General features: G+C 38.8%; 1 protein-coding gene across 2 annotated transcripts in view; it reads right to left on the bottom strand.

Annotated features, from left to right (window-relative positions):
- Window positions 1-26,255, bottom strand: part of LOC150084336 (epoxide hydrolase 1-like) — a 148,834-nt gene that overhangs the window by 58,246 nt on the left and 64,333 nt on the right. For both annotated transcript variants that reach the window (XM_090375978.1, XM_090375977.1), the window contains exon 2: window positions 13,593-13,740. In XM_090375978.1, coding sequence (XP_090232104.1) covers window positions 13,593-13,740 — 148 coding nt within the window. The remainder of the gene's footprint in view (window positions 1-13,592; window positions 13,741-26,255) is intronic.

The following is a 26,255-nucleotide window of genomic DNA, read 5'->3' as shown; positions in this document are numbered from 1 at the left end:
GGCAGAACTAGACAAGCATTTGAAATGAATGGATGGGTGAAATGGGAAGGGGTGTTTTTTGGCCAATGCTCTATAAGCTTGCTTTCTTGCATCATATGCCTCTATTAATGCTAAATGAGCCTGATATACCTTCATCAATATCATTGATAAAAATGAACAATGGCACAACCCCAAACTCTGGGAGACTACTAATAACATTAGTCCATAAACAGTGGACTAATGTTATTAGTAAGCACTCGTAAAGTAGTGTTCATTGATTACCATAGTCTTTCCCCCACTCAACCATCCCTTTATCCATTGCAGCAACTTGCCCATAATGCCATACTGCTCCAACGTGTACAGTAGTCTTCCATGTGCAAGAAGTATTAACTTTCCTGAAATCCAAGTATATGGTATCAAAAATTTTTTGCATCCAATTCCTTTCTGACCACATCAAGAGTATTCAATCAAATTGGTCAGCCAAGACTTCCCTTAAACCCATGCTGTGTATGAATTATTACTAGATAATCCCACAATGCTTCTTTAACCAGTGACTCAATTATTTTCCCTGGAATTCAAATTTGAAGAAATTTCTATTAAGAAAGAAAAATTTAGCAAATTCAAAATTTAATTGTGGTAAACAGGTAGCTCTAAAGTTTGAATCAATTATTTGGCATTAGTTGGGATAATTTTTTATATTTTAATTAACTCCTAATCGCTTGTTGGGCATATCTTTTTGTGTTTAACTAAGGCCTAAGGATATAACTAATTTAACATTGTGATTGTTATTGTATAGCATAACAAGACTAGAGCAGCAAAACAACAGGAGTACTGTGGCCTGGGGTAAATGGAAAGGAGCAATTCTCCAGTGCACCACAGCCTAAAAAGATATGCAACTTGCGAAACATTTGCATATCTTTCTGGAACAGGACGATCTAGCCAAGCAGGAATGTCTTTTTTGTGCTAGGTGCAGAGAGTATCAAGAAATAGGTGCAAACTCAGCATTCTAATGGGAGTGTGAGAGTTTGAAGAGTAGAGTAGATGCCCTTGAAGAAATTAAAAATGGGGGCCCCATCAAGCTCTAAGCTGCCCAACTCAACACCAGAGCTCTCTTGTGTACCAGGCAACAATCTTCAATGCAGTATGTGCTGGTTCCACAGGAGCTAGTTATTATGGGTTACTATTGTCAGGGAGATGAGAAATATATTGTGCAAAATGGAGAGGTGGAATAGGACCAGGGTTTGTCTGCAGGGGACAAGTTGAAGACATTGTAGAGCAGATATCTTTTCAGGGCAACAAAAGGTGATATTGTTGTACACACGGCACTAATTACATTAAGAGTAGGAAATCTTCAATTTACTTAATAAGTGCAGGTCAATGTTGAAAAAAAAAAGTTGCAAGTTAAATTTGAAAGTCTGCAATTCTGCCCAGACAAAATATGAAGGAGTATATAACGAGCCTTGTCAATCAATTCGGTCCTGGAGAGATTGTGCAAGGCTTGTGGGGTTTTATTTTTCTCAGTGTGGTCTGTGCTTATTAACAGGAGAGACTGCTTCTACATGGAAGGGATAAACTTAAATAGAAAGGGTGCAAGAATATTTGCTGATGCTATTGAGGTAGTATTAGGTGAGTAGAAAAACTGCTAGCTTGGGAGTGGTGAGATACAGACTAATAGTAGCCGCAGTCAGAGTTGAAAGTGATTCTTGCACTACTTCTATAGGCCGCCGTAGCCTAGTGATCAGGCGTGCGGGTGCATAAGTACACGTGCCTTGAGTGACCGGTGTTCAAGCCCGTGACTGCTGAATACGGTGCTGTTTCTTGTATTCTGTCTATCTTGTGAACTCCTCTGACCGTTTGGCCGTCCCGGAGTATAAACAGAAAATTTATTTTATTATTAGAAGCAGCAGCCTGGAAAGCAAGGTGCTGGGGAATTCAAGGACTGCTGGGAGTAATCACAAAACAAGTAAATACATGGGCTGTGTTAAGTTAACACAGTAAGAACAGGTGCATATGTACTTGCATGTCAAGACATGCAAGGTAGATAGTTGAGATATCAGAGACTGTCACACAGATATAAGCAGTGCAGAATTGCTATTTGGGGAGTACGATGTATACAGAAAGGATAGGAAAGAAAGAGGGATTGCACTGTTAGTTAAGAAACTACATCTAAGGAAGTGTATCCAGTTGACATGAGCGGACAGAGCAATGTTGAGTCAGTTTGGTATGACATAAGCACTGGGAAAGTGCAAATGAGTAGGAGTGCATTATAGGCCTGATGAGTACAAACAACTCTACAGAGAAATAAAGTGGGCCAGTAAAGCAGAATGTCTTATAATAAGGGGGGGGGGGGGTTTAACTTCCCAGATATTGACTGGAACTTGTGGGTTGGTCAATTGCACACTAGCGAGACTTTCGTGGATTTATTGGATGACTTTTCTCTGGCAGCATGTTCAAGAGGTAACCAGAGGAAGTAATATCTGATTAACAGCAGTGATTATTCATGCATTAAGAATCTACAGATAAAGGAACCACTAAGTGGCAGTGATCACAGTGTACTGACATGGGATTTACTTAAAGATGTAAAGCTGAGGAATTTAGGTGATGCTGTATAAACTTTCTTTCTTGCATCATTATGCCTCTACTAATGCTAATTACCAACAGTAGTAAATGGAAGAATTTTTGCTTTCGTAAAGGCGAGTACAATGGTCTCAGCCAATTTTTAAATTATATACAGCGATGTTTCCAACAGCAAATTCTGAATGGGAAGCATTTACAGAATTTATCTTGGAAGCTACTAGGCTTTTCATACTAACTAAGAAATACCATTTAAGTATTAGGCCTAAATGGATGTCACATGAACGAATGAGACCTTTGGTGGAGAATAAAAATGCATGGGATGCATTAAAATTTAGGTGACACAGAAGCCTATGATAGATGTTAGCATTAGCAGGGCATATGATTCAAGAAAGCAAGCTTATATAGCATCAGCCAAAAAAAACCCTTCCCATTTCACCTATCCATTCACTTCAAAATGGATGTCTAGTTCTGCCTTTAACTTATTGTTGACCCCCACTACAACAGATAGAGGTTTGCTCCAACTATCAACCACCTGCTGGCTAAAGGCAAATTTCCATACACCTATTCTACAATTGTCTTTCCTCAATTTGAATTGATGCCCCTCAGGTAGGTAATCTGAGCAAGAGTAAGAATCCCATTAGCATTATGCTTGCTCAATCCGTTTAATGCCTTACACACCTCAATTAGATCACCTTGCAGGTGCCTAGTCTCCAGAAGCTGCAATTTTCAGTACTTAAGCCTTTCTTGGTAACACCAACCCTTTGTTCCACCCCCAATCTCATTGCCCTTCTCTATACTCTTTCCTGCATCTCTACATCGTTCCTAAAATGATGCCTCCAGACCTGTATATATTACTCAAGGTGTGGCCAGACTGTTACCTTATACAAGGAGACAATCACCCCCTTATCCCTGCTAGCAAAATTCCTGTATATCATTGACAAGACCATGAGCTACTCTTGCAGCTTTTTGCTCTGCTCAGAAAATGTCAAAGGACTGTAACTGGAGGTTTGTTACCTCCACAGATCCCTAGGCTAAGTGGCCAGATGAACAACATAACACAACCCCATACTAACACTTAGTGTTAGTAGCCAAATGGTGCAAGGAAGCCTGAGGCTTATGCTGCACCAGCAAAAAAAAAAATTCTGAATTACCCCGAGAGACAGAAGTAGAAGGGAATCACCAAGAAAAAGAAGAATGATAATATCCAGATGAAGGCCCTGGATATGCCAAGGCCATACATACCAGATGTGAGCCCTCTACAGAGTTCTGGAGACATTGAGTATCCATCTGGGAGTTGGTGAACCCTGTGGTGCAACTAGTGAAATTACACTGTCATTTCTGTATTCATTGTACTCCCGATATGCAAATTCTGCATTCCTTATATCTGAGTGGCACCAAGTCTCTGAAATCCCAACAATGCCTGCATTTCATGTCTTGACCAGCACTTTATATTCAAATTTATTTACTATATTCCAGGCATTGGTGTACATGCAATTATACATGAACCTGTTCTTACTCTTAGTTACCCTAACACAGCCCATGTAGTAATTTGTTTCATGACTGCCAATAGTCCTTGAGATTCCCAGCACCTTGCTTTCAAGGCTGCTGCGTGTTCCAATAGAGACAGTGAAAGAATCACTTTCACCTCTATCTGCACCTATTGTTAATCTATTAGATAGTGTATCTCAATCCCTCCCATGCTAGCAGTTTTTCTACCCACCTAACACTACCTCAATAGCATCAGCAAACATTCTTACACCCTTTCTATTTAAGGGTATCCCATCCCTGTAGAAGCAGTCTCTTCTGTTAACAAGAGATCATGCCATCTAAGATTCTACCTCTTAGACTTCACACAATCTCTCCAGGGCCAAAAATTGATTTATAGGGCTCTCCTCACATACTCCGACCTAGCGTTTCAGGCAGGATTTCAGATGCTTTCAAATTTAACCCTAACTCAAACTTTTTTTCAACATTGCCTGTACTTGTTAAGTAAGTCTGCAGGTCTTGCTGAATGCCATTAGTGCAAACTAATGACATTGAGGACTCCACATTATCACCTTTTGTGCCCTTAAAAGATATCTGCTCTACATCAAACATTTGCTCCCTGGCAGCCATACCCTAGTCCTATTTCAACTATCCTTTATGCACAATAAGTTTTCCATTTCCCTGACAGAGTCACTGAAAACTAGCTCATGTGGGGTTTGTCCTTGTGTTGCCTGATGATCAAGTGCAAGCTCTGGCATTGATGTGGGCAACAGAGCTTGGATCCCAAATTTAATTTCTTCAAGGGCATCCACTTCAAGGTCTGAAAGGCCCATAACAATGCAAACTAGTGCAAGATACTCAGGTAAAGCAATTACATAGGTAAATAAAAGTCCGCTGTTTTTCTTTGGATCCTTTGCCAAAGATTTCTCATAATCTGCCTCTGCTTTCCTAACCTCCTTTGCGACTTGATTAGAGACTAGTTTATAACTACAACAGGTTCTGTATCACCTGATAATTTATATGCATCCCATGCATTTTTCTTCTCTACCACAAGTCTCATTAGTTCATTTGATATCCATTTAGACCTATACATTGAACAGTATTTCTTAGTTGGTAAGAAAAGCCTAGTAGTTGCTATAATTAGTTCCTTGACTGCTTCCTATTTAAAATTTGCTGATGGTAGTGTTATGCAAGACTCACAAATTTGGTGTCAATTGAAGAAATGCATTATATACAAAGAAAATGGAGACTTAGCATTAGCAGTGGCAAATGATGAAAGAAAGAAAGCTTATATACCATCACCTAAACAAACAAAAAACTTCACATTTCACCTAACCATTCTGTCAATAACAAGTTTGTTTGACAATAGTTTGTCTAGTTTAGCATTAGCAGAGGCATATGATGCAAGAAAGCAAGCTTATGCAGCATCAGCCAAAAAAAAAAAAACCTTCCACTTCACCCGTTCCGTTCATTCAAAATACCTGTCCAGTTGAGCTTTAAATTTATTTAGGCTATCAACTTCCAAAACAAGGGATAGAAGTATGTTCCACCAACCAACAACCCACTGGCTAAAGGCAAATTTCTGCACATCTATCTTTCCTCAATCTGAATTTATGCCCTCTCAGGTGACTATTCTGAGAAAGAGGAAAAATCCCATCAGCATTGAGCATGCTCAAACCATTCAAGTCTTTATACACCACTATCAGATCACCTCACCTGTGCCTAGTCTCCAGACACTGTAATTTGCAAAACTTAAGCCTTTCTTCGTAAGAGCAACCCTTTGTTCAATTCACTAATCTTGTTGCCCTTCTCTGTATTCGTTCCGGCAGCTCTACATCCATCTTGAAAGGAGGCCTCCAGACCTGTATACAGTACTCAAGGTGTGGCCTGACCATTGCCTTATACAAGGGAATTATCACCTCTTTATCCCTGCTAGAAAAATTCCTGTATATCATTGACAAGACACCATGAGCTACTCTTGCAGCCCATCTGCACTGCTCAGAGAACTTCATATCTGCCTGAATAATTACCTCCTTTTCATTCTCTACCACTGTCAGTGTACTACCACAGGGTTCATACGTTGCTCTGGGTTGCTGTTTCCCCATATGTTGTACTTTACATTTGTCAATGTTAAACTTCATTTGCCACCTCTCAGCCCATCTACTCAACCTTTCCAGATCCTGTTGCAGCAGCATAGCGTCAGTAGTGTCCTTAACAACCCTGCCAACTTTGTATCATCTGCAAACTTGATATAAACTTGAATCACCTGAGAGGGCATAAATTCAAATTGAGGAAAGACAGATGTAGGATAGACGTGCGGAAATTTGCCTTTAGCCAGCGGGTGGTTGGTTGGTGGAACAGACTGCCATCCCTTGTGGTGGAGGTTGATAGCCTAAATAAGTTTAAGGCTCAGCTGGACAGGTATTTTGAACGAACAGAGGGGTAAAGTGGAAGTGGGTTTTTTTTTTTTTTTTGGCTGATGCTGCACAAGCTTGCTTTCTTGCATCAAATGCCTCTACTAATGCTAATATTAAGTAGATGATGGTATATTAAGCTTGATATACCATCATCAATATCATTTATAAATACAGAAAACAATGGACCCAACACTGAACCCTGACAACTCAATAACATTAGTCCACAATGAGCAGTGTCCATTAATTACCAATCTCTTGTCTTCTCCCCCTCAACCATCCCTATATCCATAGCAGCAATTTGCCTCCAATGCTGCACTGCTCTAATTTGTGCAGCAGTCTTCCATGTGCAACAGTATCAAAAGCCTTTCTAAGATCCAAATATATAATATCAAAGTTATTCCCTGCATCCAGTTCTTTTGTGACTGCATCATAGTATCCAATCAAATTGGTCAGGCAAGACTCCCTTAACAAAACCATGCTGTGTGCGAGCTATAACCGAAGTCTTGTCTAGATGATTCTACAGTGCTTCTTTAACCAGTGCCTCCATTAATTTTCCTCGAACAGAAGCTAAACTCACAGGTCTATAATTACTTGTGTAAGCCTTTGATCCTCCTTTTTGAATTGGGGGTCACATTTGCACATCTCCAGTCTATGGGTACCTCCACTGAGTCCAAAGAAGCTCTCAAAATTATGGCTAAGGGTTTGCTTACTTCCTTTGCTGCCTCCTTTAATATAATTGGATAGATCCCATCCACCCCAGATGCCTTTTTTATGTTCATCCTCAACTTTCCTCTCAGTTATTACAAAATCATCTAGCTCACGGCACCTCTGGCATTCCTGAATAACTCCTCATGTGTGAATATAGATGCAAAATACTAGTTTAGTTTGTTAGCCACCCGAGCTGTTGAGGATCCTCAACTGTTGAACCATCAATATCCAGTGACCCAATCTGATTCATCCCTTTCCTTCTAGAATTTACGTAGGTAAAGAAACTTTTCTGTTTTTCTTTGCATCCTTTGCCAAGGATTTCTCATAATCTGCCTTTGCCTGCCTAATCTCCTTTGTGTCTTGGTTCCAGACCAGCTTATATCTATCATAGGCTTCCATGTCACCTATTAATTTATAGGTATCCCATGCATTTTTCTTCTCTGCCATATGTCTCATTAGTTCATCTGACATCCATTTAGGCCTAAACTTGAACAATATTTCTTAGTTGGTATGTAAAGCCTAGTAGCTTCCAAGTTAAGTTCTTTGAATGCTTCCCATTTTGAATTTGCTATTGGTAACATTATCTTTTGGTCCCACTGTATAGAATTTAAATACAGTCTCAGACCATCGTAAGCGCCTTTATGAAAGTAAAGGCCCTTCCCTTTACCCCCGATGGTAGTTACCTCTTTGAGTAAATCCCACTTCAGCACACTGTGCTCACTGCCACCTAGTGGTTCCTTTATCTGCAGATTCTTAATGCATGAAGAATCACTACTGATAATCAGATCAAGAGTATTACTCCCTCTAGTTTCCTCCAGAACATGCTGATGTAGAAAACAATCATCCAATAAATCCACAAAAGCCTTGCTAGTGTATGAGTGACCAACCCACAAATTCCAGTCAATATCTGGGAAATTAAAATCTCCCCATTATAAGACTGATTTACTGTCCCATTATTTCCCTGTATAATTTCTTATTATACTCATCAGTCATTAGGCCTATAGCACACTCCTACTCTCAATTTTGATCTCCCAATGCTTATGTTACACCAAACTGACTACACTGCACTGTCCAACACTGTCAACTGGCTTCACTTCCTTGGATTTTATGTGTTTCTTAACTAATAGCATAACCCTCCTCCCTTCCTATCCCTTCTCTACACATTGTACTCCCCAAATTCCAGTTCTGCATTCCTTATATCTGTGTGACATCACTTCTCTGATATCCCAACAATATCGGCCTTTGATGTTTTGAGCAATACCTCAAATTCATTTACCAAACTCCTAGCACTGGTGTTTGTTTGTTATTTGGTTTTAAGGAGCATTAGCAACTAAGGCCACATTGCTCCGTAGCACTGGTGTACACGCAAGTATACATGTACTTGTTCCTATTCTTAGCTACCCTAACAACCCATGTGTTTACTTGTATCGCAATGGCTTCCAGCAGTCTCTGGAATACTCTGCATCTTGTTTTCCAGGCTGCTGCTCATTCCAATAGAAGCAGTGCAAGAATCACTTTCACCTCTTCTGGCAAGTAACCATCCACTAGCTAAATGTAAAATTTCTACTCATCTATTGTGCAACTGTCCTTCCTTAATTTTAATTTAAGTCCACTCATTTGCATAGTATGAGCAAGAGGAAGAATCCCATCAGCACTGGGTTTGCTCAATCCATTCAAAACTTTATACACCTCAATCAGATCATAACACAGGTGATCTGACAGACATTCCAGACACTGCAATTTGCAGAACTGACACCTTTCTTGGTAAGAGCACCCCTTTGTTCCCCTTACCAATCTTGTTGCCCTTCTCTGCATTTGTTCCAGCAGCTCTACATCCTTTCTAAAAGTGAGGCCTCCAGACCTCTATGCAGTACTCAAGACGTGGCCTCACCATTGCCTTGTTCCATAATAGAATCTTACAATTGTATAATCACCTTCTTAGCCCTGGTAGCAAAGCTCCTGTATAAAATTGACAAAACCTCAACTAGGAAAAGACTGTCCTTGCACCCTGTCTACACTTGCAGAGAATAGATTTAAAAAAAGGTATATGAGAGAAGAGAAATAAATATTATACAGTAGTTAAACTGAATAGCTAAATTATCAAACAAAAATTATAGCACTCTATTAAGTGTTCTATAAAGTTAATCTTAGTAATTAACTAATAGAATTATTTTTAACTTCTATTTATCACAAAGAAAAAATTCAATTAATGTAAGAAAAAAATCTAACATGCATGAAATTTGATGCACTGTTTAGATTAACACTCTCCCTCCCTCATATTATTCACAAACGACACCACGCTCACGATTCTGTCATAATAATACACTTGAAGCGGGCATGTATTGAAACTATTTTAGGAGCACCCCAGGCAGTTTTCACATGGGAGTAGCTTGGGTCCATGGACTGACAAGATCCGCCACGAAAATGAGACAAGAAATGATTCATCGACACCCGCCCACCATTCCGAGAGCAGGCACGAGCGACGCGGCGCAGTACGTAGCAGCAACGCAAGTATCGCTACAGCGCGGACACGGTGCAACTCGCACGAGTGTCGCGTTTACGTTTTAAATCGCGATATCTCAGCTCCTAGCAATTAGATTTTAAAACCCAAAATATTTCTTTCGTCATTCTCTACCGTATTTCATAAAAATTTTCGACGGAAATTTTCAAAAGTTTGGTCTAACCATGAACAATGATCTGACTAGATCTGAAACACCCATCGACACTTGCAAACTTTGAAAGCAGAGTTAAAATTTAGTGACTGGTATCCTCTTCCAAAATGGCAGCGATTGATATGCCTAACCGGCTATGGGAATAATAACTACATTATTTGGATACCACTAGTCTCCGCACAATGGGTGTGGTCGTAGAATGGAGTGACGTACGGTCGAGTTCTGTGATTGGGTGATTGTGAAGATGTTTTTTTTTTTTTTTTCAGTTTTGTGTTGTCTAGGAGGGTGGGAGTGCTTAGTTTAGGTAGGGTGTTTATCCTCCCCATCCCCCTGTTTTAAAATCGGAAAACGAGTTCGTGATTTAAAATCAGCGGCAAGTGGGGGAGAAACACCCTAAGCATATCAGCCTAGGACAGTGGGCTGAGAAAGCAGTGAGTGGCACCTGCCAATCACTGTTTTGTTCCTATCCATTTGTCGAAATAGGGACTATTACCCTAGATCTGAAGTTTTACCCCCATATGGTTAGTGTAAGTTACGGTGCTTATTTCCCCCCCCCCACCGCTGTTTTAAAATCAGGTACTCATTTTCCTATTTTAAAACAGCGGAAAGGGAGTGGGGGATAAACACCCTAATCGTCACTTAACCATAGCGGATTAGGCATGTCAATCACTGCCATTTTAGAAGAGGAATAAAAGTAAATTTTTTTTTTTACTTTGGAAACGGGGATAACCATCACTAAATTTTAACCAAACTTTGTCATAAACTTGTAAAATTTTAAATCACTGTAACAAACTTTTACCGCCGTAATGGTTAGTGTTAGTTAGGGCACTTATTCCCAGGGCCGGTGCTATCATTAGGTCAACTAGGTAGCCGCCTAGGGCGTATACCTCAGAGGGGCGCAGTACTGACCTTCGAGGAGAACAGTTTAATACATTAGTTTTTTAAACCATGTAAAAAATACAACTGACAATTTATATTTTTTTATTTTAAAGATAAATACCACAATAGTGGTATGAATTATAATTAAATTCTTAAATTTCTATACTTTATGTTGTTCTCTTTTACTTTAAGTTCAGCGATATTTTTGGATTAAAAAAAAAAAAAAGACACCATTCTTTTAGTTGGCAAGATGTGTTGTTTACAGCTGGATACGTTACGTCATGTTGTCATCGAGTGAGTACCAGCGTGTTTGTGCAATTTTCGAGTAAATTAAAATTTTAACTTCACAATTCACAAGATTATTATTCAAAATAATTTGTATTTGAGAAAGAATCGGATATTGTTTTATTACTTATTCTTGCAATTTAAAATAAATTTAGCAGTTTCAAGTGTTGTGCTTTTCATATTTTCTGCAAGACGACATTTTTGAAATTTGAAGTTGACAATTTTTTTGGGGGGTGTGCAGTAGTTAGCTTTGCTGGGGGAACTGTTGGGCACAAATATCCTGGCACCGACACTGCTTATCCCCCGCCGCTGTTTTAAAATCGGAAACTCGTTTTCCTATTTTAGAATAGCGGCAAGGGTGGGGTAAAAACCATATCACTTACCCATAGCGGGTAATCCATGTCAATCACTGCCATTTTGGAAAGGGATAAAAGAATTTTTTTTTTACTTTGGAAAGGGGAGAAAATCTTAACCAAACTTTGAAATAAAGTTGTAAAATATTAAACCACTAACACTTAAATAATAAACGTTTCAAAAGATTCTAATGAAGTTTCACTTAACTTCCACTATGCGTGTTCGGCGCAGTTTTTTTTTTAATGCAGTATTATTAGCCATATGGTACAAGGAAGCCTGAGGCTTATGCTGCATCAGCCAAACAAAATCTGAGTACAGACAGAGAGAGAATCACCAAAAAAAGAAGAATGACTATATCCAGCTCAGAACCCTGGGTGTGCCAAGCCCATACTCACCAGATGTAAGCCCCTGGGGTTGCTCATTCATTGCTTCAATCAGCGTACGGAAACAAACAAGTGCTTCAGCTAGAAGCCACGTGAATTTATTTGATACTTTTCCCTGCCACATCATACAATACCGTACTTAGAGACAGGTACACGAATCCACTTATACAATAAAAAATAGACAATGGACAAATATAAAATACAGATCCAGTTGGTCCAGTCCAGTAAAAGACGCTCGGGAACTACACCCCATTAGATAGGAAGCTCACTAAAGCATCAATTATAAAAAGTGCACATTGAATGAAGATGCATTCAGAAAGAAGAATCCGAATTAGCTTATTTAATTCAAGGGAGTCCAAAAGAAGTGATGGGTTGACCAAAGATGCACTCTCTACATGAGGCACATCTTGGCAGACCGTAAACAGTTAGCAATTAGTCCAGATAAACCAAATGAAGTTCACGCATCATCAGCAGTCTATCAAGCATATACGATCACTAAATCAGAATATAGTCTGAGTTGAAACTCTTGACAGCACACTACTCAGCAGAGGAGATGCTACTAGGTAAATAGCAGACATTGGGAGTTGAGGAAGGTAGAGCAGAGCAGAGTCCCACCAGTAATCAGAACAGTACCCACATCCTACATCTACTCTGATAATAAATATAGTATTAATTTATTCTGATGCACAGCTTGCGAAAACCGCACAGATTACAAGCCAGTGTGCTGCTCCAATTGGATGTTTTTTCTTTTTTTTTTTTCACCAGGCGGTCCCTGCCAAATTTGGGCAACCTCGCCGTATTATTTACAATACCATACATACAGTATTACATATACAATTCATAGTATGGTACAGAGAATGAAATACATCCATTCGAAGTAAACAAATGTCCAAAGTCCATCCACACAAGACCCCTCCAAGTTGTCTCCCTCTCTCTCTGAAACGATTTGGGCGTCATTGCCCACGTAGGGTAACCTCCCACCTATAATTAGAACGGCAGCGTACTTGCTGCGCCTACCCTGTTGGAACATTGAAATCCGTTCTAATGATCAGCCACAATACCTCATTACACGATGCAACAATCAGCCTACGTAGATTTGCGACTCTTAATTTCGCCCTGAGATCGGAGTACAGTACTTATAACAGTCAATGTCTCCAAGTTTCATCTTTCCCACAGATGAAAGCAAAACGGTCCACAATACGTAACTCATGTAACTTGGGGAAAAAAAAAAAATTATACATGTCCAGTATTACCTTATCCTCCTTATTTACCAGACTTTGCACCCTGTCAGAGTCGTCCATAGAAGAGCCAAAATTGGACATATTCACAAAAATATCCAGGATCTAGAAAATACAGTACTTCGAAATTTTCACGGATTTAAAGAATATGTGCACTTCATATAAAAATATTCACACTACGACACAACCACTAAGTTAGGGGAATTCACCACTAATTACTTTGACAACGAATACCATCGTAACCGTATTTAATAATGGTCAGCTCGAACCATGGAAATCAAACGCCTCTGCTACAGCAATCCCCTACCGAACACTTGGCTATTATTAGATGGTGAACATTGATTCACTCATCTGTACAACCAAGTGGCCATGACTTTTGTAGCACTTTTTTTTTTTTTTAATGTAGTACTTCTTACAAGTAAACTATATCAAATTATGTCACGTGTGCCCTACAACTACAATTTTTTCCATACTGTCAAGAAAAATAAAAGAGAAAAATCACTAAGATTGGCAACCGTCGCAGTGATGTTCTCTTGCTCTCTAAACTAAGGACTTCCCTTAATTAATGCACTAATATACAAATGTATGTTACCAGAAGAAAACTACTGCACTCACCTTTACGTGAAGAATCTTTACCCCAATACCCATCTTTAAGAACTTGAGGTTCTGGATCTTGAAGGAGATCTGGACAGAAAAATGGAATGGTGATGGCACAAATCAGGCCAAGGAAAAGGAAGGACAGTAAAATATGTTTAAGACCCATCTATAAATAAACATAACAAACATGTAAACTAACTTTTAGATACAAATATCATTACAATATCTAGCAATATCAGTTGTGAATAAACATATATCGTTGAGCACTAGCAAGAGATTGAGTTTCTTAAACTATAAACTGGCAATGTTGGAAAGAATTTCATTGATCGCAATTTATCAACCATGAAGAGATATTTAAATAGCCAATATTGTAATTACTGTACTGTAAAGGCCAAGGAGGAGCACAAGAGTAACCACGGGGGTTATGGAAGCTATAGTTACCCCCCCCCCAAGAGCATTGTTTTATATTATGCAATTATGTTGCTTAAAATAATTACATTTATGACTATTTTGAACGCAGGAGGAACGTTGGCTGCTAAATTAGTCCTGTATCACATTTTATCAAATGAAGGTCAATTTAAGGTTAAGATTACTTTTGAACTTTAGTCCTAGTGAAGTATTCCTCAGTTATCTACGACTGCTCATTTTCGCAACACTAAAATGTTTAATGATCAGCAATCGAGGATATTAAGCATCCAGGTTTGGATGGACGTTCCTTTCATTTTATGCTAAAGAAAAGTGAATACTGAAGGTTTTTTTTTTTTTTGCAAATTGATTCGATCATTAAAATAGCGGACTGAAAATCAAACGATAACGACTAATGATGATTCTAGTCGTATTTAATGAAATACAGTACAACAAATCTCCATCGTTAGTTGGAGCTTAATATGGTAAATTACAAATTTACTCTTCGGAATGTTATTTAAAATAACAGCATTGAGTCAGATTTTTATAGAATAGGCTAGATAACTTAGTGGTTCATTAATTAATAATGAATTCGGTTTATTTTTTTTTTTATTAAAACCCCAAAACTTATAATACAAAATACCGTGTGTGAATTGGAGGCTAAGAAAATGAAAGAAGATACTTGTTGACAAAGTGGAATTACTGAAGATTAATTTTCAGGAAATATGTGAAGAGGTTTTTCCAGAAAACGGAAGTTAAAAGGATGAGGAGAAAAAAAAAAAAAAAAAAGTTGATTCTGTCAGTTTGAGGTAGGACAGTAAAAGGATGCTCACTGGTTGCAGCTAGTGTTCGGATTGGTTTGTACGATAGAGAATTATAGAAGCAAATTCAGAAGAACAGTGCCCATGGAAGTATCTACAGAAAAAAAAAAAAAAAAACATACAGCAGAAACAGGACATCCATAAGATAGTGGAGAGACTTTGTAAAAGATGGGTAATTAATTAATCTAACTGTCTTCTTTTGAATGAAAGAGGTTTATAAGGCTGAGAGAGGTTATGGAGGCACCGCTAGCGATGTGGGAACAATATTCCATGGTAGGGCGGATTTGAGATATGTATAGAGCGAGTAGTTGTTTAAAAGAAAGAGGATAATCCCTAATCGAGATATGTGATCTTGTCTAGAAATCAGTGTCATCGAAGATAAGCGTAGGAGCAGAAGCATCCTTGTGTAAAAGACAAGACTGAGTTTTAGAAAACCTGAAATTAAGTTCTTGCCCCATTGGAGAATCACCTGGAGATTTGCATTTAAGGAATGGGTGGTGCATATTCGACAAGTTGAAGCCGTTTGTGCAGGCAAGAGATTTCACACACTGGAAGGAGACAATATTCACAAGGGAAAAGTGGGAGAAAGAACTGAACATTGGGTATATCCAGAGGCGGATTTAACGGCGGGCGCACGCCCTGGGCCCCGACTTCTGAAGGGCCCCTCAAAACCACAACTTTACACTTTTTTCTAATGACACCAAGTTTGGTTTCATATGTGCAATTTTAATTACGTACAAGTTTACAATCGGCGGTAAAACCTGATAGTATGTTTATATTCTCTTATTTTCATTAATGAATTTCACTACGCTGCATACTATACACATGCTACGCTGCATAGGTCCTGTGCGGCTGCGCTACCGCTCATCAGAGGAATAGAATCTTATTTGCTCCTTTGTACTTACGATATAAGATAAAATTAATTCCTCTTTATGAATAATCTTTGAATTTTAATTAATCATTAATTTATTGCACTATTAACGAAAAATCTCTTCTCTAGTATTCTAATCATCAGACTATTAAATTTTATATTTTTCTTTTCATTGATAGGCTACCAATGGTAGCTAGAAAAATGAAACGACATCTATCAGGGGCTCAAAAAAGACAAATTAGAAAAAGACGCGAATATAATATAATACATTTTTATTGGAAATAAAACATTAATAGTACATAATATTTTTCATTTATTTAAAAAAATGGTTAACATGTATTTTTATTTTCCCTGTCTCTTTTTTTTTTTTTTTTAAGGGGCCCAATATTTTCTTCTGCGCCCGGGGCTCAGCCGACTTTAATCCGCTTCTGTTAGTCATTAACTAACAGAAAAGAATTAAGGACAAGTAATTAACTCTTAGTAAAAAGCAAACGTTTAAGATTTTTTGTTACAATTTGTTTCCTGGGTAAACAGCAATAGTCTTTTTGCGTTTCGTTACTCAACTTCAACACAAAGCCTTGTGTGAATATATATATATATATATATATATATATATATGCCCTGTTGTTGTAGCAACTACAACTGCCCGTCGATGTTGTCTCCCTCCCCAAGTTTTTTGGAGAGGGAGACAGTCCATAATGAAAGTCCTACTACACAATACACATGAAGTAACAGTCAATATTACATGAAACATGAGGTAACACAGGCGGCGGCTTTAATAATATAGAACATTGCTCTACAGCGGAACATTTGGGGAAGAAAGCAAACGGAATAGGAACGTGTATTATAAAACGTGGAAATGAAGCAGTGTGATAAGAAGATTGTGGAGATTTAGAGAGCTGTATGTAAAGGAATTGGAAGAAGTTTGACACAAGAAATTGATCTTATCATCTACAAGAAAGATACTATTACAAGTAATGATATATTTCCAAGAATTTTTATAAAACTTAGAATTATAAAACCCAGCAGAATCAATTTCATTTCCCAACTTCTTGGTTGTTGGAAGTTGGAAAATGAAAGTTAAATCGTTATCACCTCCATATGGACCAAGTGCCTCGTCATTTAATAACTGACGCCTGTATATATATGGCTGTAATATATACGCCTGTAAATACCTCGTCATCTAACAAGTGACGCCTGCATATATGGGGCCAAATACCTCGTCATCTAACAAGTGACGCCTGCATATATGGGGCCAAATACCTCGTCATCTAACAAGTGACGCCTGCACATATGGGGCCAAATACCTCGTCATCTAACAAGTGACGCCTGCACATATGGGGCCAAATACCTCGTCATCTAACAAGTGACGCCTGCACATATGGGGCCAAATACCTCGTCATCTAACAAGTGACGCCTGCACATATGGGGCCAAATACCTCGTCATCTAACAAGTGACGCCTGCACATATGGGGCCAAATAACTCGTCATCTAACAAGTGACGCCTGCACATATGGGGCCAAATACCTCGTCATCTAACAAGTGACGCCTGCACATATGGGGCCAAATACCTCGTCATCTAACAAGTGACGCCTGCATATATGGGGCCAAATAACTCGTCATCTAACAAGTGACGCCTGCATATATATGGGGCCAAATAACTCGTCATCTAACAAGGCCAAATATCTGGTGACGCCTATATAGTAACCAAGCAGCATTGTCTGCAGGGCTCATCTTCTCTGTCAGCCTCTTCCTTCTGTGTCCTACCCTCCATGATGTGGTTCGCTGATAACTTGTTCTGGGATGGCGGGTCCCAGAACAAGTTATCAACGAACAATCTCTATGCTAAAATTACTCTCTGTACTCTCTGCTAAAATTACAAAAATTATGATATTAGGGTCCCCTGTAAATGATTACATCTACCAATATTTATTTTGTCTGTAAATTGCGTGTGTTCTCCGGTCGATTTGTCTGTTTTCTGGACGAAAAAATCCCAGGTCTGGGGGGAAAAATGCTTGCTATCTATGCTTGACACCGATTAACGGTTAAAATTACAACCGTTGCTCAAGAAACAGCGATCATTTCATTCTCAAATCTGGCCTTAGCCACTGAAATCCCAGGAGAGTAGGACCCAGTCAGCCACCCCGTGGCATGACGTGGTAACGTCTGGTCCCACTAGGGTCTTTGCTGCTAATAGACCGGAAAAACAAAGGGCTTGGTTTGTATTGAGGTTTAATGGCGCATGGACTACGCGGGTCATAATGCGCCAAGAACAAAGGGCACAGCAATATACTGCACATGACCCAACACACCTTCAAATCTCTGACCCGATACAACGCACACCCGTGGAGATGGGAGAAATCCCAGAAGCCATTGGACACCAACATACCTTACAACCAGAGGCGGATTTAACGGCAGGCACGCGCCCTGGGCCCCGACTTCTGAAGGGCCCCCAAAACCCAACTTTACACTTTTTTTTCTAATGACACCAAGTTTGGTTTCATATGTGCAATTTTAATTACGTACAAGTTTACAATCGGCGGTAAAACCTGATTTTCATTATTATGCTGCATACTATACACATACTACACTGCACAGGCCCCACGCAGCTTTTCAGGGACTCAAATTGTTCCATCAGTGCACCAAATTGTAATTTAAGATCGGTGCACTCCTTACATCGATCACTAAGAAAAGAATCCCCAGGTGAGGTAGGATTAGTCACCAGGTCGACCCTGGAAAACAAGTATTTTTAATATTGTAGTTTTAAATGTTTTCCACCAACCTTATGTAGAAATAAAACACAACGAAAACTGCAATTCTGATAACTTGTATTTATAATAAATTATATTTGCCTGTATTTACAATAAATTATAGTTAACTTTACAACTAAAATATACATTAAAATATACTGGGTTAAGAACAATAAAACCATAAAATACATTAAAATATACTAAATTAAAAGCGATAATTTGTCTTCATTATTACAATTTACATGTTTGTAACTCATAATTTCCATGTAACGGTAATTTTTTTCCTTTTTGCCAATTAATTTCATTTATAATTTCATTTATAATGTAAAACTCCTGGCCATGTCGCCGTGTTGAGTATTATTGTCTCTAGTACATGTCCTGTACTTATTAGCAATAAAGAATTTATTATTATTATAAAACCGTAGCTTTCGAAGGCTCCTGCTTTCTTCAGCGGTATTTTCTTTGTTCTGCGGTGCATCTTTAAATACCAGCAGGTTCATGGTACTCATCACATGTTCCGTTATCTTGTGTTATGGAACCGGAAGTGGATCATATGGAACCGTTCATCCCTTCTGAGGATAGTAGACTCGAAGAAGGGATGGATCCGCGTTCCTCTATCTCTATTAATGTTCACTGTGGAACAGATCCGCAAACTCAGCCACTTGCGATCCCAGAACTTATGCGCCCGATCATATATGTATTTTTAATATCCCCGTCTCTCTTTTTTTTTTTTTTAAGGGGCCCAATATTTTCTTCTGCGCTCGGGGCCTCAACCGACCTTAATCCGCCTCTGGGTATATCAGCATTAGTGGAGAAATTAGAATACAGAGAGTCATTCTACTACCTGCAATGAGCAGTCAGAAAGAAAACTGAACATCCAATTAAAAAAAAAAAATAATAATAAATAAGAAGTTGGCAATTCATAAGATGGAAGCTTTATTTTTTAAGACCTTTAGGCGAAACACTATCAAAAGCCTTAGAAAGGTAAAGGGCAACCCCTTGAATTTCGCCGAGCTTTTCCACAGATGGGTAACATAAGCTAGGATCGACACTGACGTGATGGAATATATCATTGATCAATTAGGTTTTGAGACAGTAAGACTCGGCAGTTATATTTATTACTTTGGAAAGAGTAGAGGTAAGTGAAACGGGACAATAACTGAATGGGATAACCCTGTTTTTAAACTGGCTAGATATGAGTAAATTTCTAAACTGAATGAAAAACACCCGTGTAGAATAAGAAAGTGTAAAAAAGAAGACACAGCATGAGTAAGCTGAGGAACACAGGTTTTTAAAACAAGTGGAAAACTTGTTTTAAAACCTGAGAATACCGTCAGGATCTGGAGCTTTCTTCGAAAAAATATCCTTCAAAATTATTCAAGAGTTATGGGGGAAAAGTGGGTACTATTAAGTCTAATTTAGCTGAGGCCGCAATAGAACCATCAGATTTTAACTGAGGTGTAAGCACAGATGGCAAAAGTTGCTGCCAGCAGCTTTGGTAAGGAGCCAGAGTGCTCGACTACAGTTAGACAAGAAGCAAATTTTCTACTCTTACTCTGTTCAAAATCTAGTTTTGTACCGATTAATAACTGCATTATAAATGTTGCCAGCTTTGGTACAGGGAGAAAATGAAACTGGAGATTTGGATGCAAACATATTGCATTATGTTCTTCTCTTAGACAGTCATAGCACATTATTGAAAAACCAAAGTTTAGGTAAAGGACGATATTTTAAAGTGGGGTACGGAATAAAGGATTTCATCCCTATAAGAATAATTTCACTGACACAATTTAAACAAACATTAGCGTCACAAGATTTAAAACACTAACCCAACAAAGGAAAACAAGAGAAACTCACAGATCACACCCCATTTTGCATTCTTGTGATTGCAAACAGCACGAGGCTGAGAATGGCCAGTAGAGAAAGGCTCTATTGGAGAAGCGACCATCACCAAGTTGTAATCTCACGTGGATAGAGGACCACTCTCCTCCACAGTGTACTTGGAAAGGTTGTTCGTGAGAAAAAGAACAAAATGTTGGCTGTGTAGTTAGAATTCCCTGGTATCTTGGTAGGCAAAAGAACAATCTGTGAGACCCCAATAAGTAATCGCCAAAGTCTCAGCATCTCGACCAGGTGGATCCATGTTATGAGAACACTGGAACCAGTTAGAATTGTGAACACTAAAACCGCTAAGGAAAATTACCTCACTGTTTGGAAAGTTTTACTGGGGCAAGTCGGGTTTCAAAGAAAGAAAGTCGGAGAGTTCCAAGTGATTAGTGGAAATGGGAGATCGATAGAGGTAACAGATGAAAATTTGACAGAACGGGGTTGAAGATATTAAGCAGGAAAAGATCAAAATGAGGAAATTAGGTTACTAAGTCTCTGACAGACAAAAGCACAACTAGCACCTTTGAAGAGAAAAGACTCGCACAACAAATAATTAGGACAAATGAGATGAGCAGTGGTTGAATCAGACAATTTCGATTCTACCAGAACACGTACATGTCTGAAATGAACGAAGTGTTTGGTTGTGTTATGTCTTTTCGCAGATAGAACAAACCTATTACTTTTCTTGACGCATTCAGCAGTAAACAAAGGGTGGTGGATTTGATAAGCTGTACAAAGTAATGAAAATTTTGGGTATGGCGTACACAAACTTGTGCAATTTTCAAAAAAAAAATAAATAAAAAACTGGAGGAATGTCAATAATATACACTTTCAAGAAAAGGGTGAACAGAAAGTGGACATGGAAGAGCCCAAATGGATTAAGAACTAATAAAATTGACTTCATTCTCACTAACAAAAAGATATATTCTGAACGATGTTACAGTCCTGAACAAAGTAAATTTTGGAAGTGATTACAGAATAAGATGCACAAGTCCCAAAAATGCATGAAAAAAAAAAAAAGTCTTTGAAATAATGAGGAGAAAAGCAGAATGTACCTAAACTTAGGAAAAGATTGAGCTTCTGCAGACCTTTCAGGACAGAGATATCGACAAAGAATACGACAACTTTCTGAAAGTGATAAAGCCCAAGAAACCCATAGGCAAAAAGAAATAAAAAAAAAAAAACAAAGCCATTAGAAAGAGACTCAAAGGACATAAGATTCAACACAAGAAAAGAACAAGCATTAAGGAAATGCAAAGGACTTAAATCGGCAGTCATGAGAAGTAATACAAAAAGACAAATGATACCGAATCTGAAGAATAGCGAGGTTATACTTATAAACAACAGAGAAGGCATAATTCAAATAGCAGAAGACTACAATAAAGTATTATATAAGGAGAGCAAGGGAATGATGACAGCAGTGCAGAAGATGGGTCACAAATTAGCAACACATACCCGATATCCTTCCTAATGAGGTAGAACGTTCATTGGAGAAAATTAAGAATTAAAAAGCCCCAGGTGAAGGTACTCTAGAGTTGTAAAAATTAGGAGGAAGAGACATCACACAGAAACTGGCAAGGCTCTTCACAAAATACATTTGGAAAGCCGTGACACCTAAGGAGTGGAATAAGTGTCTTAATTTTGCTGAATAACAAAGGAGATAAATCAGAAATTGTAGACCAATTAGCTTAACCCACATCTACAAGTTGTTCACAAGGGTGATTACTAACAGATCAGAGAAAATACTTGATGAAAATCAACTGAAAGAGCAAGCTGCATTTAGGACACGATTCTCAAATATGGATCACCTTCACGTAATAACAGCTAATGCAGAAGGCAAATGAATATCAAATGCCATTATGCCTGGCATTTGTGGGTTATTGAAGAGAATTTGACTCCATGCAGCATAAGGCAATGTTTCGGGCACTGAAAAGACAAGTCAGACATCCCATAGATTGATTTAGAAGAAAATATATAAGAGAATGCTACCGCCTTTATTAAGCTAGACAAAGACAGTAGCAAATTTTAAACTGAGAAATGAGTTCGGACAACGACACATCATATCTCCGTAGTTGTTTACTGCTGCCCTTGAAGAAGGTTCAAGAATATTGGACCGGTCTGCAGAAAGGAGTGAAGGTGAGTGGGGAGTACCTAAACCATTTAGGATTTGCATATGGCACTGTAATCACAAGCCATGATCCCAAAGAAAAATCTTAATTTATGCAGAGTTAAGGATTTCAGACTAAAGATGAATATGGTTAAAACAAAAGTAATGATGAATAAGTATGCCACACACAGGAAGAAATAATCACTGAAGCAGCAGAAATTGAATAAGTGGATTCATTACTTATCTCGGACAAGTCATTGGCTGCAATAATGATGAATAGATGGAACTCAAGAGAAGAATAAATTTCGGATGGATAGCATTTAGGAAATATAGTCACATACTTAGGAGCAATATCCCAATTTGTCTGAAACGTAAAATAATGAACTAATGTATACTCCCACCATGACTTAAGGAAATGAAACTTGGGGACTCACCAAAAGAATGGAAGAGAAGCTGAAAACTACACAGCCAATGGAACAAATTATATTATGAATCTGACTGTTGGATAAGAAGAGAAACACATGCATTAGGCAGCAATGCTCAAGTAAAGGACATTCTTATCAAAACAAACTGAAATGGACTTGAGCAGGATTAAAATTAAAATTATTAAAATCACATAGCTCGAAGATATGACAGATGGACTAAGAAAATAACAGAATGGTACCTAAGAGGAGCTAAAAGAAAATCTGGAAGACAATGGAGATGGACGGATAAAACTCGAGTTCGTGGACAGTAAACGGATGATCATTACACAAAACAGAAGGAACTGAAAAGTTGGTGGAGAGGCCTTCAGCCTGCAGTGGATTGAAAATGGCTGATGATCTACCATCTAGTATTGCCTGGTAACACAGAGGGGTGACATTCCTCTGTGTAGTGTGGAGGCGAAACACCGACCTGTGCTTACATTGGTTAAAGCTGGATGGTCACTTCCAGTATACTAGGTGCTGTATTTCACGAATTGCACACGTATTATACTCATGGTTACTAACAACCTATATATAATCTTCTGTATAGGAGTTACGTACGCTAGGCTGCGGAGATGACAACAGTGTGATTATCGTGCTCCGTATTTTTTGCTGTTTTCAATTTAATTATGAGTCATGTACTAGCTATATTTAATATTAATCGAAAGTTCAGAAATGCCTCTATCTAAATATAAAAGAAATACAGTCAGGTAAATGATTGTTTTTGCTATGCATGAACTATGCTATATGTGATACAGCCATAGATAAGCTTTTCTTGTCGGCGGAAAGATCAACTACTCAGCTTTCCCCACCACTAATCCTCCCTCAAGGTCGCTCCTTGCATTAAGAAGGGCTCCAATTTAACCGTACTGGGTGTGGAGTGTATAGTTCTCCCCACTACCGCACCTTTCATCGAGACATATGTGAAATATCTGGCCAACGATCCAGTTTTGAGTCAAACATATAGGTAACGCTTCTACGGTCTCAATCGTTACAAATATGGAAAAGAAACCATCTGATATGACGGAGAAAATATGCAGAATTTGTAAATAAATACGTCATTAAATGCTTGCGATGTAGCAGCATCATTGGGAGCTGCTGTTCTCAAGCTGACATCGCGCGCTTAAATCAAAGCAGACAAAAGAAGTTCCTTTGCTCAAAATGCAGGTCCCTCAACGAGAAGAATAGCGCAGAACAACGGGAAAAAATAAATGCAGCAGAATCTCATGTCATGGACAGCGGCGACTCAGAAACTGAAGAACCTTCCCGACGTGTTTCCGACAACCTCACGGCAACGGAGCTGAACGAGAAGCTTAATGGCTCATTAATTGATATCTTAGGGTGTCTCTAGTGTCATTGTTAGTACGGTTGACGTTTTAGTATGCTATAATTCATTTAATATCCTAATGTAGTTATTGTGCTTTATTTAATTCAGTTGTCGAGAAATTGTCAGTAAGTTATTCCCTAACTGGTTATAAATTTTAGTAGATTTTGTAAACTGTTAATAGCAGGTAGATATGAAGTTCTCTGAGCAGTGCAGACTGGCTACAAGAGTAGCTCATGGTGTATTGTCAATGATATACAGGAATTTTTCTAGCAGGAATAAGGAAGTGATTATTCCCTTGTATAAGGCAATGGTCAGGCCACACCTAGAGTACTGTATACAGGCCAGGAGGCCTTATTTCAAGAAGGATGTAGAGCTGCTGGAACGAGTACAGAGAAGGGTAACAAGATTAGTGAATGGAACAAAGGGGTGCTTTTACGAAGAAAGGCTTAAGTTTTGCAAATTACAGTGTCTGGAGACTAGGCACCAGCGAGGTGATCTGATAGAGGTGTATAAAGCCTTGAATGGTTTGAGCATGCTCAATGCTGATGGGATTCTTCCTCTTTCTCAGAATAATCACCTGAGAGGGCATAAATTCAAATTGAGGAAAGACAGATGTAGGACAGACGTGCGGAAATTTGCCTTTAGCCAGCGGGTGGTTGGTTGGTGGAACAGACTTCCATCCCTTGTCGTGGAAGTTGATAGCCTAAATAAGTTTAAGGCTCAGCTGGACAGGTATTTCGAACGAACAGAGGGGTGAAGTAGAAGTGGTTATTTTTTATTTAATTTTTTTTTGGCTGATGCTACATAAGCTTGCTTTCTTGCATCAAATGCCTCTACTAATGCTAATATAGTTTATTACCGTTGTAATATTGTTAGGCCTAAATCAGGAGTCGCTGACTGCCTCGTTTAACCCTAGTTAGTTGTTGGCACATCGGCTTCTGTGGCTAAAATACACCTCCCAAGGTTTTTGTAGTACTCTGATCCAAGCCCGAGGCAGGATTTGAGCCCGCGACCTTTGGGTTGCCAGGCAGGCACTTTACTCACCTGGCTAGCCCAGTCGGCTATTTAAAAATAACTTTTTCCACGGAGCTCACTATTCGCGTGACTACACTGGTCACGCGAATAGTGAGCTCCGTGTTAAAAGTTATTTTTATTGTGAAAAACATCGAATTTCTGATTGCAGATGGTGTTGGAAGAAAGAGGAAATTGGACTGGATGTACAGGTGACCTTTTCGTTAACTATTTTTAGAGATATGAATGTTTTTAAGAAATTTTCCTATTTAAACCAGTACAGCAATATGCTGGCAGCATATGTGTAGAATAATCGTTTTCATTAGAGCGGACCAAACTTTGGAAGCCCTAAAAACCTACAAAATAATCTCTTTTCCCTATATGCGTGTAGCAGGTATTGTTCACCAGCATATTACGGCCACAAACTGATAAAAAGATTGACAACCCCGATAATACGCACATCCGATTATCCAGAATCTTTGTTGATATGGATAGCAGAAATCACAAACTGAAAGAAATTAAGCCAAAAAGGCAAGACGACGAGATAACCCCCCTAGAACAACAGGAGGACACAGAAGACGCCTGTCCAGGGACCCCGCCCTAAACACAAAGCAAGCGTAAAAACAAAAAGCTGTTAACAACAAAAATAGAGCGGGGAACACGCTCCCAAACTGAGAATAAGGACACTCAGGAAAATGTCAATGCGAACAAAGAAAAGCAGCAGGAAACTCCCCCCACCCCCATGGATCCCTCCCTACCGGTGGGCACTGTCTATGAAAGTCACTGGCACTCAAAACAGCACTGGAATCAATATTTAAAGAACCGAGTAACAGGATAACCACCCTTGTGAGGTTGCAAATCGTCACAATATTTTAACAAAATGGAGACTATCCTTTTCAAGACATATGTTGAAAATGAAAAGGTCACCGCGAGGCTGCAGGCCTATAAAGACTGTGGGGCAAATAAAATGCAACAGCGTGCTCCCACATATGCTGAAATGCTGAGGACTAACCAAAATCAGGGAAAACAAACTCAGAG

Source organism: Mastigoproctus giganteus, chromosome 6, assembly GCF_048544385.1.
Source record: "Mastigoproctus giganteus isolate SK-2022 chromosome 6, ASM4854438v1, whole genome shotgun sequence".
NCBI lineage: Eukaryota > Metazoa > Arthropoda > Arachnida > Uropygi > Thelyphonidae > Mastigoproctus > Mastigoproctus giganteus.
The sequence above is the reverse complement of the archived record's forward strand: the minus strand, read 5'-3'. Positions and strand labels throughout refer to the sequence as shown.